This window comes from Scomber scombrus, chromosome 11, assembly GCF_963691925.1.
Source record: "Scomber scombrus chromosome 11, fScoSco1.1, whole genome shotgun sequence".
Lineage (NCBI taxonomy): Eukaryota > Metazoa > Chordata > Actinopteri > Scombriformes > Scombridae > Scomber > Scomber scombrus.
Genome location: NC_084980.1, coordinates 9,532,774 through 9,552,740, shown reverse-complemented (window position 1 = coordinate 9,552,740; position 19,967 = coordinate 9,532,774). Strand labels below are relative to the sequence as shown.

The window sequence follows — 19,967 nt, the reverse complement described above, 5'->3', positions numbered from 1 at the left end:
AAGTGTGGAAAATGTTTCATATGAGGTCTTTTTAATAAATCTGTACTGAGCAAATATAGCTATGTCCCAACAGTTCATTGAAGATAACTGAGGGTGTTTGACCAAAGATCAGTAAGAACATGAAGATCTCTCACTCTGTTTGTATTTCAAGGTACTGTTAACTGACCAGGATTGGATCTGCTTAAAAAAAATCGTAGACCTGTAGAAATGAAAAGACAAGTAAACAATATGCACAGACACACATTTGTAATGACTCTGATAAACAGATTTGATAACACTTCATTTTACAGCTCCCTTAATTTTGCTTTTTAGTAATTTGCTTTTATTTACTGTTTGAGTATTTGGACTTTTTACTGAATGTGATGCGATTTGGTACAAATTATGAGGAAAAGTTGGTTTAGTTGGTAAGTACCATAGACTGTATATGGTAAGTACCCACTGATAATTTGAAAAATCTTAATTTGACTTGCTAATTTATTTATTTATTTATTTTTACTAAATTTTCACTGTAGTTTTGCATTTTAAATGATATATTAGTATATTAGGTTTTTTGTCAATAGTTTCCCAAAAGTAGTTGCTGTTGAACTATTAAGTACTTTTTTTTTGAAAGGGTTAGTTTGATAGTATATTTGCTAACATTTGATAGAATACAGGAAATGTGCTCATTTTAGACAGCCTAATATTCTCATTTGTAGTTTGACAAACTAAAAACTAGGCTATGTATTTTATGTCAGTTAAAGAATTAAGTGTGCAATTTATGTTTGTATTTTCTAACACTTTGTGCCAAATTGTACCCCCCTCTCTGTAAAATCTCCCAAAACTTAAATGAATACCTGCAAATTACTCAGGATATTCACAGAGAATTAGTATAACATTAAAGAACCTCTTGAATAAAGCGGTACCACATATTTTAAAGAAGACAGTTGGATAACTTTCCATCCCATGCCCACAGTGGCAGACAGAAAAGTGTTGTTTCGTCCGCACAGAGTGACACATCAGCTCGTACATAGAGCATCTTTGTACAGTGGCTCCTGTCAGTGCAGCTGGTGACTGAAGTGTTTCTCTGTGTTAACCAGTTGCTGAACAGAAGCGACCATGGCTCCTGCAACGAAGAACAGAGTGTTTGTCATCGGTGTGGGGATGACAAAGGTAATATAATACACATTTTTAGTTCAGTTCGTAAGACTGCACGGACGACCTTATGTAAGAATTGAAGCTAGCATAGGTAGCTAACTGAAGACTGCAGTGCATTGAACATGTTTCACTCCAAAACGTCAGCTTTGTTACTTTAATGTTACATTTAGCTAACATTAACACATCATTTAGCAGTGATTAATGGTGCTGATATTGTGCTGACTGCTTTTTAACCTCTGTCACAGCTGACAGTAACACATAGTAAACATTAGCTAGCTAAGTTAGCACAGTAACACATAGTAAACATTAGCTAGCTAAGTTAGCCCAAACAAAGCAACACTGGTGCATTTTTTTTTGTTTTTAGGGGCTTTTTTTGTCTTAAATTTGTCTGTTTTCGTGAGTAAGGTACAGGTCTGGGTTAAATTCTCGACGTTTTTTAATCTTTATCTCATTCCTCCCATGTTCACATTTCCAGTCCAGAGTTCATGGTCAACAAGAGTTACAAACTGTGTTAAGGGTCACCTGGCAGCTAACGTTATGAACTGTAACTCCACAGTTGTTTCAGGTCCTCCAGGACAAGACAACTCTAATTTCATTCAAGAAGAGTACCTAAGCATGTGAGAACAAGTCTCAAGTAAAGTTTGCTGTCATTATGTGCAAGTTGCAGTAACATTACAGACAGTTCAGCTGTCAGACTTCTGAATGTTGACCATCCTCATCACAATGTCACAGCACTCCTAACTGGTCCCATTGACATCTGTTCATGTTTTTCATGTTCTGAGATAATATCAGTTTAGTGCATTGATGCATTGCTATTTCTGTCTTTTGTATTTGACCATTCAATGTAGGTATTGCATTTGTAATAATCTTGACTTGATTTGCAACCAGATTTATTCTAAAGTACAGTTGTATGCTTTCTAATGCAATTTAATTGCTCAAACAAACATTAAAGACAGGTGTGAATTCCTACGTTGAGTGTCTCTGTCTTCTCTGTGTTTTGCTGCAGTTTGACAAGCCTGGAGCTCGAGGCGACTATGACTACCCTGATATGGCCAAAGAAGCAGGTGCTTATCTTTACAGAATATGGACGTTGTTCAGTCATTCGAAAGATATCGTATCTGAACATTTGCTAATTAGATCTTGTTGTATAACTTGTACCACAGTGTTTTATTGCTGCATATCTACATCATATTTTAGGTGAAAAGGCCCTTGCAGATGCAGGAATCCCATATTCTGACATCGAACAAGCCTGCGTAGGATATGTATACGGTGAGACCTTCTTATTGAATATCCAATAAAATGTGATTTTTATATATTGTTAACATCTCAAGCGCACACAGTATATGTATGCTCTCATGACACTCATTTAACACACCTTATACTGCGGATTATATAACCGTAAAAGTGAACATTTTACTTGTAATCCTCATCGTCTTTCTTACTCTCTCAGGGGACTCCACATGTGGGCAGAGGGCCATTTACCACAGTCTGGGCCTTACCGGGATCCCCATCATGAACGTCAACAATAACTGCTCCACAGGCTCCACTGCTCTCTTCATGGCACGCCAGCTGGTCCAGGGAGGTGAGTCAAGCAGATCTCCTCAAAATCTACATTAAAAAAAAACAACAACAACTTTTGTAATGGAATAAGTGGACAGGTTCTCACTACAGAAGAAAAAAGATTGAAATGTCCACCGACTCCACTTCTGCAGCATAAACCCCAAATCTATTATTTAAGTGAAAGTGTGAAAACCCACCTCTTGTCTCCCTTTACAGGTCTTGCAGATTGTGTGCTTGCTCTTGGGTTTGAGAAGATGGAGAGAGGATCTTTGTCGTCAAAGGTATAATACTATGTGTGTAAAACTGTGTATGGAGCTGTGTTTTGTTGCACTGGCTGCTTAGGAGGTGGACAAAATAACTTGACAGTTCACAATATCTTGCAGACTACTGCAACGACACCAGATATCAAAACAAAACCTGAAAGTTATAATCTTCACCGCTTATCGAAAGGATATCGTTGTTGTTCTTGTAGTGTCTTGTTCTGACTAAAAAGCAAGAAAATCTGTTAAAATACACCTAATTGATTAAGACTAAAAATAAATAACAGCAGACACAACAGATTGATAATTAACTTCTGCTTTCAGGATGCACAATTGATTTTTTTAAAAAAAATCCATTTTACCAGCCACACAGTAGATTACCGTTGTTTTTTTTGGCTGGTGAGTAGAGCACATCTACCAGCCACTTATATATTTTACCAGCATTTGGCTGCTGCTAATTTTCTGCTTTCTTTCATTAGTTTTCAGTACCCACCTATTCTTATTGAAGGAATTTCTATTACAGGAAGGAGAGTATTTAAAGATTTTTTTCTTGCTTTAATGTAACCAAATCATAAGATATGTAGAAATGTATCAGTATCTTATTAGAAAAAAAGGCATTATTGACTGTACAGGCATGTTAGCTCCAGATGTTTATGAAAAGTCATCAGACTGTTCCACCATTCCCTACTTAATGTGTCTTATTTGTATGAGGTGAAAAACTTTTTGAAAAGCAAATTGTTAAGAAGTACCTGTTTCTAGTATATGGACAGGACCAATCCGATGGACAAGCACATGGAGGTGATGATTAACCGTTATGGGATGGCGGCAGCTCCAGGAGCACCACAGATGTTTGGCAATGCTGGCAGGGAGCACATGGAGAAATATGGTACAATCTAGTCACTTACAAGATTTAAAGTATTACATTTATAGTTGTTGTTTTTTTCTTTTGCACTGGGGCCTTATTTTGTTAACTTATTAAGTTTGCATCTGTGAATGTGTAAGAAGTACATGGAATAAATGTTTGTTTCAATGTTTTATCTCTTCCAGGCACTAAACCAGAGCACTTTGCCAAAATTGCCTGGAAAAACCACAAGCATTCCACCAACAACCCGTAAGAGACAGATAACTCTAAAAACAGACTTTTTCTTCTAAATGTACTTTGTGGATTCAAGTTAATGTGTGTGTGTGTGTGTGCATATGCAGGTATTCCCAGTTCCAGGACGAGTACAGTTTGGAGCAGGTGATGAAGTCCAGGAAGGTCTTTGAGTATCTCACTCTTTTGCAGTGCTGGTAAAAAATTCACACATTTCCAGTCATTTCCTTTAAATAAATACATTTCTAATCTAGTTCAGAGAGTACTAACTGAGAGTATATAATTAAACCAGGAGCGAGACTAATCTGTGAATGAACGATAAATGCCTCAGTTCCTAACACAGCCATGTCTGTTCGTGCTGCTCTTCCTGACTCATCAGCCCTACGTCAGACGGTGCTGGAGCAGCAGTCTTGGTGAGCGAGGAATTTGTCAGGCGTCACCATCTGGAGAACCAAGCAGTGGAGATCGTAGCTCAAGAGATGGTGACAGATACCGCTTCTACCTTTAATGAAAACAGCTGCATTAAGATGGTGAGAAATGTTGAAATCCTTTTTTACTGAAAACTTTTTTGGTAATACTCACATGAATAACTGCACAGCTGTGGATCACAACCAGTTTTTCATGATTAAACTTAAATGATGATGACTGAACAGGAAAGTTTTAGTACAGTTTTACCCCCCCTGACTCCGCCTGAATGTCTGAATGTATCCTATTAATACATTTTTCAACATATCTCTTTGTGGGGGTTTTTCTGGTCAGGTGGGATATGACATGTCTCGATTGGCCGCCAAGAAGTGTTACGAGGCTGCGGGTCTGAAGCCCAGTGATGTTGATGTGATCGAGCTGCATGACTGCTTCTCAGCCAATGAGCTCATCACGTACGAGGCTCTGGGGCTGTGCCCTGAAGGTATTGCTGCAGCTCTTATTACCCTACATTAACATCCAACAGTTTGAAGAAAAGTTTGTCTTCTTTTAGGAGAATATATAGACATAAAAATGTCACTGGATTAGAAATGTCCTTGAGTTATTATGCTTATATCCACATCAGGGTTTTCCCTACATAGCCCTAAATGACCAGGCACAAAACAAAGGATCCTATAGTGTAGATTGACCAATTAAACAAGAATTTAGATATAATTTGCCCAATTCTCTCAAGTTTAACCTGTAGTACTCTGTCTCGTATTATTGTGTTTTGAGTGTATTTACCTGTCAGACTGATGCTTTATATATATAGAACATGAAACCTTCCTGTGTGAGATACAGCAATAAGTATTTTAAGACTTAATTGATTAAACCGTTGCCTGCCTTGTGTCACGCAAATCACTGCAGATCTTGTTGAAACATCCAGGCATTAGGATTATTGTACAAGTGGGACTTGAGGTCTTTTTTTTCTCTTTCAAACAGGGGATCAAAGGTATATATAACCCAGGTATCTGTGTCAGGCCTGATCCTCACAACAAATCTCTTATCCCCAACACCTGTTTTATTTGATCAGCTTTACAAATTGTGCAATCACACGGAGTTGGAGGCAACAGAAAGTAGGCCTCTGACTGTTGCTGCTGCACTGACACACCTGACCTTATCAGCCGACAGCTACACCACTGTTGTTGACAGCTCATAAAAAGACTGTCCATCCACTCGAGATATTTTACAAAAAGCTTTCTTGTGCATTACTACCTGAGATGTGAATTAAGAGATGAGTTTATACTGTACAACTGGCTACTTTCACACTTGCCAAGTGGTGCTTTTGACTGCAGAGATGTGTTCAGCACAAATATAAAATATTTTAGGTTTAATACATCAGGCAGGGAATATGTTGTTGCTGTTAGTTAACATTCATTAGTTGCTATTAGTATAATTTGTAGATTGGCCCTCCAGGATTCCTTCCTCCCTTCTAGACATAGGCATGTGTTTTAGTGTAGCATTCACATAATTACATACATACGTTAGATTAACTTTGTAGTATTTATAATATTTGTATTTTATTTATAGGGTCTCCCTTTTTATTTTGTTCCGTTTCTTACATCTCACATGTTCCTCATCAATAAAGAAATGATGTTTTCATCCTTTTTTTGCTTGAATCAACTCAGAACGTATTTAATACCATGCATGTACTGATGATATTAACATGTAATAATGTTATACTGTAAGTTTCACACTCTCCACTGCTGTGTACCTTCTTCTGCAGGTAAAGCGGGAGAGCTGATTGACAGAGGGGACAACACTTATGGTGGCAAGTTTGTGGTCAACCCCAGTGGTGGTCTCATCTCTAAAGGACATCCTCTGGGTGCCACAGGTATGCTGATCCTCTTGTCATATGTAGGAAAGTGTCCACATTACTTTATTCCAGCCTGAATCAGGGTAAAAAAAGCATTGTTGATGGGTTCACTGTGGTATTGATTCTTTGCCAAACTATTTCCACACTGGCCACCAGGTGGCATGTGTCTCACAGTGATGGTTGCCTGGATTGTAACTTGGCAAAAGTGAACCTTCTTAGCCTTCATGTGAGATGGCAGACACTTTGATCATATTCTAGTCACAGCTGCTCAAGTTTGTGTGCACTGACACAGACAAACACACACTCGCTCTTGTGCTGTTTTCTCTCTTTTCCTTCTTCATTTGTCTTTCTCCCTGCTGACCTTCCTGTCCTGCATCAAACCCAACAATATGAGCCATTATGACCTCGAACTCATTATTTTAACCCTAACCCCCCCAGTCCAAGTCATCAATACTCCACTTGTCTCCAGGGTCACGCTGTGCGAGTGCCCCAGTCAGCTTAACTCTGTCTGATCCGTGGTGTTGCTCCTAATCTTAGTTGTAAAACTCTGACCTCTTCCCTCAGGAACACTGTGAGCCGAGATATTGACGGCTAATTGAATGACCTGTGCGGGGAACCCCAGTGTGTGCCACCTCAGTAGCGCAGGATTTTCATGTGTTGACATGACACCCAGGGACCTTGAAATCTCAGCAGCGCTGTGATTGTTGTTGTAAACTGTGACATGCCTTAACTCTTCATTTGTCACGCACTTTTGAAATCTGCTCTTCAGGAGGGTTTAATGGAAGGCTTTTAATACTCACCCTGAAAGTTCCCTTTTCATTGAGTAAGAAATATTTGTCCACAGGGATTTCTAGAGGCTCTAGTTGCTCTTTATTTTAATAACTTAAAATCCTAATTGGCATTTAGATAAAATTGCTTGCAAACAAACAAGTCTGCGTGGAGAAGATTAGGAGAGTGCTGCCGAAGGTGAAAGACGCACCATGAAGAGGTCTTTACACATAAGTCCTTTAGCTTATTGGGATAATGGAGAAATGCACAAGCTCATTAAGCAGATGGGATGAAATGCTTAGCTATAACGCTAGCGCAGGAGTTGACCCTTGCGTGATTAGGGAGTCAGTTGTCATATTAGGAGCCAACTTCACTTCACTTCACAGTTTTATTAGAAAGAAATCAATTTACTGCAACTGGATATTTAGACTAGAAATAATTTCAGGCATTATTTGCTTTCTTTAGTCACACAAAACACTAAATTCAGATGCTTTTGAAGATTATTATAAACACAGATATTAGCGTCTTACAAAAAGGAGAATTAATTCCTCAAAGTGTTAATACACACTGCTTTATTTGGTTACAAAAGTACATTTTTTTATTGTTGTGCAAAAAACTAAAATAGAATTAGAAAAAAATCCATAAATGATAAATGGGGGAAAAAAACTGCAACCATGCTACAATGCTGCCCTGCTTTGTTTTTTAGATTAATTATAAATATACTCCTCAATGTTCCCCTACAGCTTTTCCTGGAACTTTCAATCACATGTCATGGTCAAATTCAGTTGATCACTGTGCAAAAGTGGCTATGATCAGTATTTGTAAGTTCACACTGGATCAAATGACTGTACACTATTTTTTAGAGCTAACTTGTTAGTTACAAACCCACAGAGAATTATCACCTGACTGCAGTTTCACCTCAAGTCTAAGGAGTGTTTTAGTGTATCTCAGCCTAGGGCTCCAGACTTACCTTTTTCACCACCATCCCAAAACAATTTTAACCATCCTGGAGCCGCCGTGTTGTCAGGTAACTTTATATCTAAATGGTCCAGTGGTTCGAGGTCTTGCCACCTGTGCGCCCGTTTAAGATCCATTTTGTGACTTGGAACTCAACTTAAGGCGCAATCAGTACAGTTGAAGGTGAAAAAAGTGCAGACGTACACAGGTGCTCTTAACCTGCTGATTTTCGTCGTCTGTTTTGGATCACATCTACTCACACATTTATGCAAACAGACACGTCGTTTTAATTTTCACATGTGAAGCATATGTGTGTCTCATGGGGACTGTTACTTTTTCTTAAGGATAAGTTAAAGTTATTGAGATATACGTTTTTGCTGAAGTCATGATTTGAACAGCCGTCTATGGGAGTGCGCACATCTTCATCGAATACTATACATGCTAAAGTAATCCGACTTGATACACAGCTGCCACATGGAGATGTGCTCAACATTATTATTAAAGCATGTACTCAATAGCACCACCATGTGTTCAGTTATTAAGTGTTAATTTTGGCTAATAACCCGTGAACTGAAGAAATATTTCTGTACAGTGAGTTTCTTGTATGACGCTGATTTGACTGATATGGGCCACGGCCATATGATGTATACATGAGCATGTATACAACATTTTGAACGCATTACCATTGATTTTGGATGGCCACTTCATACGTAAATCACCAGCACTTCATGCTGGGCCAGTCGGGCAGCAGCAGATGCAGCAATCACATGCTAACCCTGACCCTAACTTCAGTTAATGTAAATATTCTAGTAATAACAGTACTCTTGAGGGCTGTTTGACCTACAATATGTGGAATTTTCCTGGAACTGCAATTCACAGACTGAATCAACACACGTTAAACTATAATGAAGCAAAGTAGACTCTGATAATAACAGCAAAACCTCTCCACCAGTTTTTGTGTTTCCTCCTTTCACGTTATTTAATGTACCTCCTGTGTATCCAGTTTGTGTATGCGTGTGTGTGTGTGTTTCAGCTTCATCAGCCATAAATTACATTACCAGGTCCTCACTGCTCACATCATTTACGTCAATCATTGGCATGCACTGGGTCAAACGAAGCTCTGCGGTCATCGTCTCCCCTTGAGATAGTGGTAAGCAGTGAGTCTGCTGCTTTTGGGGAAAACAGGAGGCATTCTGATAGTGTTGCTATAGCAGCCGAGGTCAGATATGTGTTTGCCTGCTTCCCTGAACGGAGTAGAGGCAACTGTAGTCAGAGGTTTGATATTGTGTTGGATGGAGGACAAAGGTCCTGAGTGGCGTCTAAGCTCTGTTTTGTCTATAGACCAGTACACTAAATTCTGTGTGTTGGATCTGCCCATATTTGGGTATGGCTCAACCTGTGGCATTATCTGTGTGGTTTAAAGTCTATCCCCGGAGGACAGAAACTTCAGAATTGAAGGGAGCATCAGAACATAATGTGTACTGATTATTCATTCACTTCTCCTTGATCAAGTAAATAAACCATTTCAACACAAGACGTATGGGCTGCATAATTAGAAATCTCTTACACTCACCACATCCCTGTCTATGACTTATGTCACCCTCACCCTCTGTCCTGGTCCCTCAGGTCTGGCCCAGTGTGCAGAGCTGTGCTGGCAGCTCCGCGGACAGGCCGAGAGGAGGCAGGTTCCAGGAGCAAAAGTGGCCTTGCAACACAACATTGGCTTAGGAGGAGCTGTGGTTGTCACTCTGTACAGGATGGGATTCCCACAGGGGGCCAGGTGAGTGTTGCGTTATGACATCTCCAGTTCTTTTCTTCATTATTTGGCTTTTACGCTGTAGGAACAGTATATTGCTTTATCCTGTTTATACAGCCTCTCATGTAACTTAATAAAGGTTGAGCCTCAACTAGCTGAAACTTTTTTTTTTTTGTGTTCACATAGTGAGTACTTTTGTCTGCTTCCACAGATCCCACATAGCCGCAGTTCCCACCAGCTCAGGCAGCAGTCTGGAGGGGTTTAAAGCTTATCCTGTATTCAAAGAGATGGAAAAACATCTACAGGAGGTACACCAGCATGCTATAACTAAGAGAAGCTCACACTTTAATCTCGCTGATTTGTGTTTAATTTTGGGATATCAGTACGTCTGCGTCCAATTAAATACATCCTTATCTCTTCTCTTCTTTTAGACTACTTATTGTTGTGTTTTAGGCAAAGGCAATATTACATGCTCATTAGTATTTCATCAAATTATAGAAAAAGCGGTTACAAAGTAGAAACAAACAACTGAGGTTTTTATTTTTTACTTTTTCATTGTCATGTAAAATATGCACAATGTTATTCATACCATTTAAAAAGTATAGAGTTGCTGACCATAACAGCTAGCAATGACTCACTGTTGTGAACATTGTCCATTATTTTTTTTTAAAGCATTGATATTTGAAGGTACACTATGAGCTGTTACAATAAAACAGCAATAATATCATCCTTATTTATAGAGCACTATCCAGCAAACACAGTACAAAAATATCTTTGCTTTATGGATGAAAGATGAATACTGACCCTGACTGCAACACTGCAGTTCTTAAATGATTCAACACTGACTAGGCATTGTTTTCATGTAACAATTTTATATTCATGTCTGTATGGCATGACTGTTGTGATGTTCGGACAAAACCCCCCCCCGAAAAACATGGTTAATAATGGTTGCACTGTGTATTCAAGGATAGTAATTGTGCTTTGACGTATCAGAAAAGGCGAGGCAGGCCAATAATTAATGTGGATTATTTAGGCTTTTACGTGAGGCAACCTTCATACGGTACAAATGGTTCTTGACAGGTCGGCACGCTTTGTCACAAAGCACCCAGGCCTGTGTTAGAATATGTATTCATTTGCTTCTCTGAACTGAATTATTTGAAATGACACTGACCACCTGGAAACCATTTGAGCTTGGCTTTTATCATCGATCTGCCAGTTATAACCAGCATGTGACAGTGGCCAATGGCCTCTTATATCGCTTCTAAACCCTTGGAGTGCAGAGGATAGCTATGATAATCATATGTGGAAGTGGTCAGCTCCCTGCTGCTGAAATGCCTAGTGGCAAGATTATAAATGTGAAATATATGATTGATTTGGATTCTAGTCACTCCTGCTTACAACCTGCCTCTTTGTAGTGGGTGTTTTTTTTTAGAAGCATTGTTTTCAGGACAGGGTGTTTGTCTTTTTTTCTTGGTAGGAAAAAGGTACACAAGCTGACCATATACCCTTTTTATATCAAGCCCTCCTGCATTTTCCCATTCAATTATATGAACAATGATATGTACACAATCAATACTTTCTGAACTAGGATTCAGTCCCAACCCTTCCCTCGTTGGACCGAACGTCGGAGAGAGAATCCCAATTTTGCAGATCAAAGTTCAGTCACAGTGAACTCTGCGCAAGGCGCTGGGAAGCCAACACATCTCGTCTCCTTCTTCCCTGAAATAAATAAGGAGCGAGGTTCGGTGTGGCCTCATATTTGAACAAAGAACATGTTTGAATCTCTGCAAGATGCGTTCAGAAGCTCTATAGGAGACTCTAACACTGTAATCATAGCCGGCAAACATACTCATTGTAAAGCCGTTCGAATCATAGTATTTACTTTTCATCTCTTAGTTTTCTTAACCTGACAGTCATTTTATCACTTCATTACAGGCGTAAAAGTGGTTTACACCTACATAGCTTTAGTCATGATTATCCCTTGTGTGTCATTGTAGTTCATTTGCAGTACATTTTAGCTGAGGTAATTATTCAGAGACTTAACCATACGTCTTTGATTTAAATGCTTCAAGAAGCTCTCGTCACATTACAATAAATGGTTTAGGTATTTAATTTGAAGTGTGTGGGCAGCTGCTACAGCCATCACATTACAAGATCTTTTTCATGGAGCTTAAAAAAACCCTTTCTTGACTCCCTGCAGGAAGGAGAGAAAGTCGTCAAGAAGATTGGCGGAGTGTTTGCTTTCAAAGTGAAAGATGGACCAGATGGGAAGGAGGCGACTTGGGTGGTGGATGTGAAAAATGGCAAAGGTTCTGTCAGCAATGATCCAGGTTTGTATCTATAATTTAAATTGTTAAGCTCTACTGGTGCTTTCTGTCGCAAAGATCTCTTTATTGGATGAGTACTTTTATGTCCACCACTCAAAACTGTATGTCTTTCATGCTCCTGAAGGGGTCAAAACTTCAGCAGCACTTCTAATATAAAGAATGGCTTGTGGCCTTCATCACGTTCAGCATACAACACACTACAAAGAATATTACAGACTTCTTTACTTCTCCACGGCTCCCTGGAAGTAGGTGAAGTGGGACCACAAATCCCCTCTCTGCTGTTCAGTCTCTTGACACTGCACTCTCCAGAGTTCCAAGTCAATGCAATTAGAATGAGATGAAAGAAACACATGTATACATGGGAATGTAGATGTAGAGGTAATGAAAAGAATTTCCGTGGGTTCAAATGTCAGTCAACACATTTAATTAAAGGTAAGGCATTCATAAAAGCCTCCCGGATCTTCCTGAAAGCTGCAACAATCCTTTATGACAATGAAGGATCTTCTCTGGAGTACAGTTATTGATAAGTGACTTTGTTGAGCCATTGTCTTTTTAAGGCAGGGAGTCTGATTTCCTGTTCACTAAGAAACATTTTTAACCAACAGTGCAGGCAAATTAAATTAATTTTTTTTAAAAATAGTTTGAATACACAAAAGTATTTCTTTGTTTCAAGAGGATAAGATTGATTTGTGTTTTGGGTTCAGATGTCGGGGATTGCTTCCGCCATCTGGATGTGTATTAGTGAGATGCAATTCTACAGGTGTGTGAAGCTCTCCTATACAGTACTTAACATTTTAATACCAAGGCAGTCATTACAAGATTTGGCTCAATTTCCAAATAACTGAATTGATCTTTTAGATAGCCTCTGTGATGGATTTAAAGAGTGATAATGCACTTCATGTCAAAACATGAAACTAACTGAAAACTCACACGCACACACACACACACACACGCACACACGCACACACACACACACACACACACATGCAACTAAATAGCCACCTGACTGTTTCCATTAGGCCGACTCCCTCTGTGATGCTCTCTGTATCTAATGGATCTAAGCCATTATTTCTGAGTTTACCATTGCTTTTTCATCTGATTGAATGTTCCTGAAATGTTCAGGGATGTCATAAGTTGCCCTTCTGCACAGTTTGTGCAACAAGAAATTCAAAATCAGTGTTTTTTGTTGTTATATTTTTGTTATTTGAAAAGTAAGAGATGTTAAACATATACAGTGTTTGATTGCATCATTGTGGTGAATGATTTGTAGCTTGTATTTGTTATTCAAGCTTTATCTTCTTTATTTATTTTTTTTAGAATTATTGTATATAGTTGAGAGGCAAGAACAAGGTGTGTGTGTATATATATGTATTAACATATAGAAGATCCCAGTCTGATAGAAACTGCATCTGTCCTTGAGCACAATATACAGTAGCAGATTTCCTTCACAGCACATCTCAGGGTGGACAAGAGTAAAACACAACCTCTGCAAAACAAAAGAAAGCTAGTATGTGCTGATGTAGGAGGGTAAGAATGGATAGCCAAATTATGGGATGGCCTTGCTGCTCTACCAGAACAAGGACGCTGCCATCACTATGGTCACAGATAGATGGTATGCTTCATGGCTGTTATGCTATTTCACACTTTATGCAGCCTTAAGAGCTGCCTTACCTTTTACACTGTCCCTGTGAATACATACAATCTAAAACCATGAGAGTGAAATGTGAGGTAAATTTGACTGATGTACTTTTGTGTAGGTTTTGTGTGCAAACAGGCGTTTGTGAGTTTGGTAGAAGTCAAGCAACTTTAGGGACAAAGTGATATTCCCTCATTTTTGTTTTATCTTCAGTAAAACAAAGAGTAGAAAGACGGAACTCTTACATTTGTACCTTGTTTCCATCATTCTCCTGTTGCACATGCACTTCCTGTTAGGACAATCGTAAGCCTGCACCGATGCAGACTCACTATTAAAGGGTTTCGCAGTCCACTTACACTCCGGTAATTTGATTGGGACAGCCCTTAATATGGCCAGTCTCCACATGAACACACAAATGAAGGGAGGGTGGATAGGACGAGGGGATAAGGGCTGGTTTGGGATTGGGCCTTAATATATGTGTATGCCTACATGTTGGGGGTACAGTATGCTACACAGATTATGGTACACCGCCCGGGACTCCCCAGCAGTCAGTCACAGCTGATGAACCCTCTCTGATGAGTCCAGTTTCCTTTGAAAATGAAGCATCATGATTCTGTAATGTCATGAGATAGATTAGCTACAGATTAACCTTCATTTCTTGTAAAGTGGTACAGTTTTTAAATGGTAACCATACCTTATTGAAATTCAAAATTTAAAAGCTAAGCAAGCTCAAGTGGAATTTCAGTCATCTGTGCAAGCCGCAAATGTCTTTTCTTGTTCTGGGTCTATGACATTGATACACACAGATGAAACTGTGCCAATGATCTTGGTCTAACATTGGCCCAAATTTGGCCTAAGCGAATAAAGGATGGCTTCACTGACCTAATGTCAGTGTTTGCAAAGCAGAGAATTCTTAATAGAGCTGAAAGATGTAGTGTGTAAAATACTACACAAATAAGGATATAAAGCAATGTTTTAACGAGTTCCTTCTTTTGTTTGTATTGTGTATGTGTAGAAGGACACACATGCACATCAATGTGCCAACAAAGGCTGGGAAGAAGAAGACTGCAACTTCAAAAACATGAACATAAACTAAATATGTAATAACTGGATTTTGCCCGTGTTTTGTGAGGAAGGAAATGCATTCAGCATGTTTATTAAACTTCAAGGATTCACGCAGTGTGAAAAACATTGAATGTCATAGCATTCATAGCTTTAGGTTGTACGTGAAAAAACTACAGGGCACTTGTAACATCATCCATCTCTCCTAAGTCTTCTTTCCATTTCACATCAGTCAATAGAGAGAGAGCCAAGCTGCAGAATGTAAAAAAATATGTACCTGAGTTATACAGTACACATCTCGATCAACACACATATAGTCCATATACTGTTTATTGAACAGTACAGTGTATGGTTCATAAATCTGCCTTGAGTACTGCCTTTTTAAAGCAAGATCACTTTTTATTTAGATTATGTCAAAGAGGCATCAGTTTATTGCAACACATTTTTTAAAGGGCCGTATGACTGTATGGGACGCACAATTCACCGCACACATATTGCATGCTGTTTCTGCAGAAAAAATAAAAAAACAATTTCATCTGAATTCACGCTTTGATGCCTGATCAATAACATATTGATACATCACTACGCCTGAGGCAGAAATCATATTTTTATGATGATGGAAAAGGTTGTATCCTGTCTCAACAGGCTGATGGTGACATTCAAAGTATAGAAGTATTGCAATAATAGTGATTTAACATTTACCTTTTTTATCTTTTTCTTCAATATATCCAATATTACATATAAAGTAATTTTGGAGTTATTTTCATTTCCCGTCATATGTGTACTGTACAAGGAACAGCAAATATGAATTGTATTTGAATTGTATTACGTTTGATATGTTGTAGCAGTATTATAAATACATTCTTCTTCCTTTTGTCTTTATTTTAGGTAAAAAGGCAGACTGCACCATAGCCATGAGTGATGAGGATCTTCTGGATCTTATGACAGGAAAGCTGAACCCACAAACGGTATGTGCAATTGTGTATAAACAGTCAAGTTAAATGTTTAAAAAGTCTTATATTTAACATTTATTGACAGATTTCACTCCATTGAGTCATTTCAGTTCAGTTCAGAGCTTTATTGTCCCTCGAGGGGAAATTTGGTTTGCAGTGACAGTACAACAAACAACAACAATAAATAAATAAACAGTGACATAAAAAAACATAATCTCAGCATACAGCACAACCAAACTTGATAAGAAACAATCACGATCGGAATAAAAAGTAAAAGTATCAAAAGAGTCTCGCCACACGAACAGTGCATTTAGGGGTTGTACAAGTTAACTGCATTGATTGCACGTGGAACAAAGGAACATTTGTACCTATTTGTTCGTGCTCTAGGTAGCCTATATCTCCGTCCAGACGGCAGAGGAATGAATTCCTCCAAAAGTGGGTGATCAGAGCTGGACAAGATTGACCGTGCTTTCTGTAAAACACGCCTGTCAAAGATCTCTGAGAGAGAGAGAGAGCTGCTGCATTCCAATTATCTTACTGGCTTCTTTTACAATTTTTAACAGACTATTTTTGTTTTTTACTGACAAGTTTCCATAAAACGAAATTAAGCAAAACGTTAAAATGGACTCAATAAAAGATCTATGAAATTAAACCATCAAAGTTTTGTCAACATTGAAGGAATTTAGTCTGCGCAGAAAGTATAATCTCGTTGATGAGATTGTTGATGTATTGAGGTCATGTGTCAGGTTTTTATCGATCACTGTCCCCAAGTACTTATAGGAACCAACCATCTCCAGAGCTATACTCTTGATTAAGGTTGGGCGAGCTGGTTGTGGTATTTTCCTAAAATTAATGACCATGTCCTTCATTTTCTGAACATTTAACTTGAGGAAATGGCTGTCAAACCACTCCACAAAGTCCATTGCAACTGGCCCATGGTCAACCTCTCCATCCTGGAGCAAACTGACTAGGACTGTCGTCCGCAAATTTCAAGTGCCTGTCATTGTGGTGACTTCTGCAGTCATTTGTATATAAAATAAACAATAATGGGGACAGGACACACCCCTGTGGTGAGCCTGTAGACGACGACTTCTTTTGGGATAAGACATTATTTACCCTGACTGACTGAGGCCTGCATGTTAGTGGCCTCATGATGAGCTCTCAGAAATATGGTAAATGTCTCATTTTATATATATTGTGCTGACAGAGGGGACGTTTGAAGATTGCATGTCTGCCCATACTACTGTATTCACTGGAAATCAGATATCTTTATTAGAGATCCTCTGCATACTGCAGAAGTAAAATGCATATAATAGCTACATCTAAATGATACTGATACCAATAGGAAGGATTAACCATTAAGTCACATGTATGTAGCCTACAACAGAAAGTCACTAGTATAAGATGGTAAATTAATGACAAATGAAAAACACAACACTTCAATCAGCTCTCAGCACCTTTTTAGTCTGTTGGCACCAGCTGTGTGGGGAAATGTATAAACCTGTCCTAAAACTAGCTCTGGTTAGAGAGCTGGATAACAACCCACATACAGCTTACCTGTGAGAGGCTAACAAGCAACACCCTCATCCAGCAACAACAGGAAAAAAAACCCAAAAAATGAAAACTAGGTTTGTGCTAGTTCAGTGCTTGCCAAACTCTAAAAAAAAACAAACAACACTTTTCATTTATTTTGTTTATTTGTAGTTTATTTATTTAAAACATGTATGTCAATGTCAACACAAAGAAATATGCTCAGTCCAGTACACCCACAAACAGTCCTCGCCCCATTTTATTATTTTACTGCCCCTCATGAGGGATACGAGCTCTGATTGGTCAACTGTCATCCTACCCTGCTGTTGGACTGCTTTAGTGATGCACTTCTAAAAATAGCATTTCCTCCAATATGTCACTGTCACTTTGGTTATTAAAAAAAAGTATGTTTTCTATAGCCTACACTCTTTCAGTAACAGTTGAATTATTAAAAGTGTCTTTTCTTGGAGCCACAAGTTCATCTCTCTCCTCTGAACTGCTGTTTCCTCAGGCGTTCTTCAAAGGGAAGCTGAAGATCACAGGGAACATGGGCATGGCTATGAAGCTACAGAACCTCCAGGTTGCCCCAGGCAAAGCCAAACTGTGAGACCCTGCAGAAGTTTGATTGGAAAACTTCATCCCTCCTATGGAAACTGTAATTTTGCTAATCAACAAGCTCACTGAATACTAAAATAATGTGTTTAGTTTTAGAAGACGATCAATACAGTTTCGATTCCAGCTGCTACTTTGATATCAGGTTTGTCGTTAAGCTCCACATTGTTGGATCTTGGCCCATTACCTTCAAATCAAATTGTAGAAACATCCAGTGAGTCGTTACATATAGGAGCTGCATGTTTTTTCTGCCGCTTCAATGTATGCAACAACAGATTTCAAGAAAAGTGAGTAGCTCCTCTGTATTTTGTTAATAATGTAGTCAAAACACTCAATGTGCCTCTGATTTCTGCCACTTCTAGCCTGAGCTATTTTGATAGATAATTTTCTAAAGAATACATGTCTGTAAATCATAGCAATCATCTAATTTTTAAAAAAACAAATAAATCTTTAACTGAAAATAACAACTTTTTTGGGCTGTGCAGTGATTATATTCATATTTACTGTCTTTCTATTTCATCATACTATGGCACGATTTTTTCCTATCGGCATATTGGGATCATCTAGATGAATATATTTAATTTTACAGGAATCTGTTACGGCTTTGGATCTCAAATACTTAAGAAAAATGCTTTTTTTCAGTATTTTCCTCTACGTAAAATATTAAGAGAATATTTGATTCAATGGAATAAGATTAATTTATTTCCACATTATTATAATTTGGTAAATGTCATTACAAACCTATATAGATGTATGGGTGTGTGTGTACTTCTGTTGAATATCATTCATGCACAAATACACTAGGAATCATTTATTGAAACATATTGATCAGGTGAAGCTCTTTGGTGTGTTAAGTTTGCTTAAATCAATAATATAATTGTTCGCCTTGTGGAAAAGCTTACATGAAGAATCGAATGCAGTCTGGACCAAACAAGTGTTGCTGCTAACATTACACTATTATAATGATATAGAATTTGACTGGTACCACTACATTTCTGATCCTTCACGCCATACTTTATAAAACATGCATGTCCCATGATTGGTTGCTCTTATTTAGACTGCCAAACCAAAGAGCATGCAGCTTTGAAAATACTACGCAAAGGAAAACCTGTTTATTGGTCAAATGTACCTTAGGTTCATATCACTTCTGTTGCAGATTCAGAATATCTTTTAAGCTAAAAGTTCTGGTTTTGCTTGAACTCGAAACAGTTTTTCTCTGTTAGCAAATCTGTCCCACTCAAATCTTGACAAACATCGAGCCTAACCAAAGAGCAGAGAGTGCCTAATGCATTGGATTACCAGAGTCAGGAGGTTGTGTTTGTACTCGGCCACTGCGAATGTGAGAGGTAGTTTATTTATTTGGAGGGTTTATCGCACTTTTTGAGGGATGTTTCAGGGCTTTATCAGATCAAATCAAATTGCTGGACTACAGATTAAGAAGAAAAATAAAAACTCCACCAGATTAAGTTGATTTATTTGCAATAAGGCCATCATTCTCCATTAATCCTAACAACAAATCCAATTTAACACATATTATAGTTCTGCTTTACATATGTACTCTTTCACTGTATCATACACTCTCAGGATTTTCACTGGTTAGAATTCAAACAAGAGTACTTCAGTTGTTTGTTTGTTTTTCAGCCTTTGTGCCCTACTTCCCTCTTTCTCTATTTCCCCTCCATTTATCTATTTATTATGGAGTTTATCCAAACCTCTCCCTGAAGGCCTGCACCCTCCGCCCACCACTGCGCACCTTCTGCTAGATCCAGCCTGCGTTCATAATTGCTCCTTTCTTGCCAACTCCGTTTAGCCCACTCTGCCCTCCATCCTCTCCCTCTGCCAGGTGGCCTTGTGGCCAAATGTCGATGTATGTTACACAAGCTGCACGGCTGGCCTGTCTCACTGACCATCAGAACTGGGCTAATGGGATATATAGTATCAACTACAGCGTGAAGGGGTGAAGGAGAGTGAAGCGAGGGCTTTTCAGGCTTTGTTCGCCGCAAGTCAACTCAGAAGCTCAGCCTTGCTAGTTTTCTTTTCT

The 19,967-nt window shown here is 38.6% G+C and overlaps 1 protein-coding gene across 1 annotated transcript; it reads left to right on the top strand.

Moving 5' to 3' along the window:
- The first annotated feature begins 1,013 nt into the window (after positions 1-1,013).
- On the top strand, positions 1,014-18,393 carry scp2a (sterol carrier protein 2a). The gene is made up of 16 exons (XM_062428518.1): positions 1,014-1,149; positions 2,141-2,198; positions 2,332-2,403; positions 2,585-2,716; positions 2,911-2,975; positions 3,714-3,840; positions 4,002-4,065; positions 4,158-4,244; positions 4,427-4,577; positions 4,807-4,954; positions 6,236-6,343; positions 9,677-9,830; positions 10,018-10,114; positions 12,007-12,136; positions 15,720-15,799; positions 17,826-18,393. Exons 1-16 carry the CDS (start codon positions 1,096-1,098, stop codon positions 17,919-17,921), a joined length of 1,623 nt encoding a protein of 540 aa, XP_062284502.1. The 5' UTR covers positions 1,014-1,095; the 3' UTR covers positions 17,922-18,393.
- Positions 18,394-19,967: the final 1,574 nt, after the last annotated feature.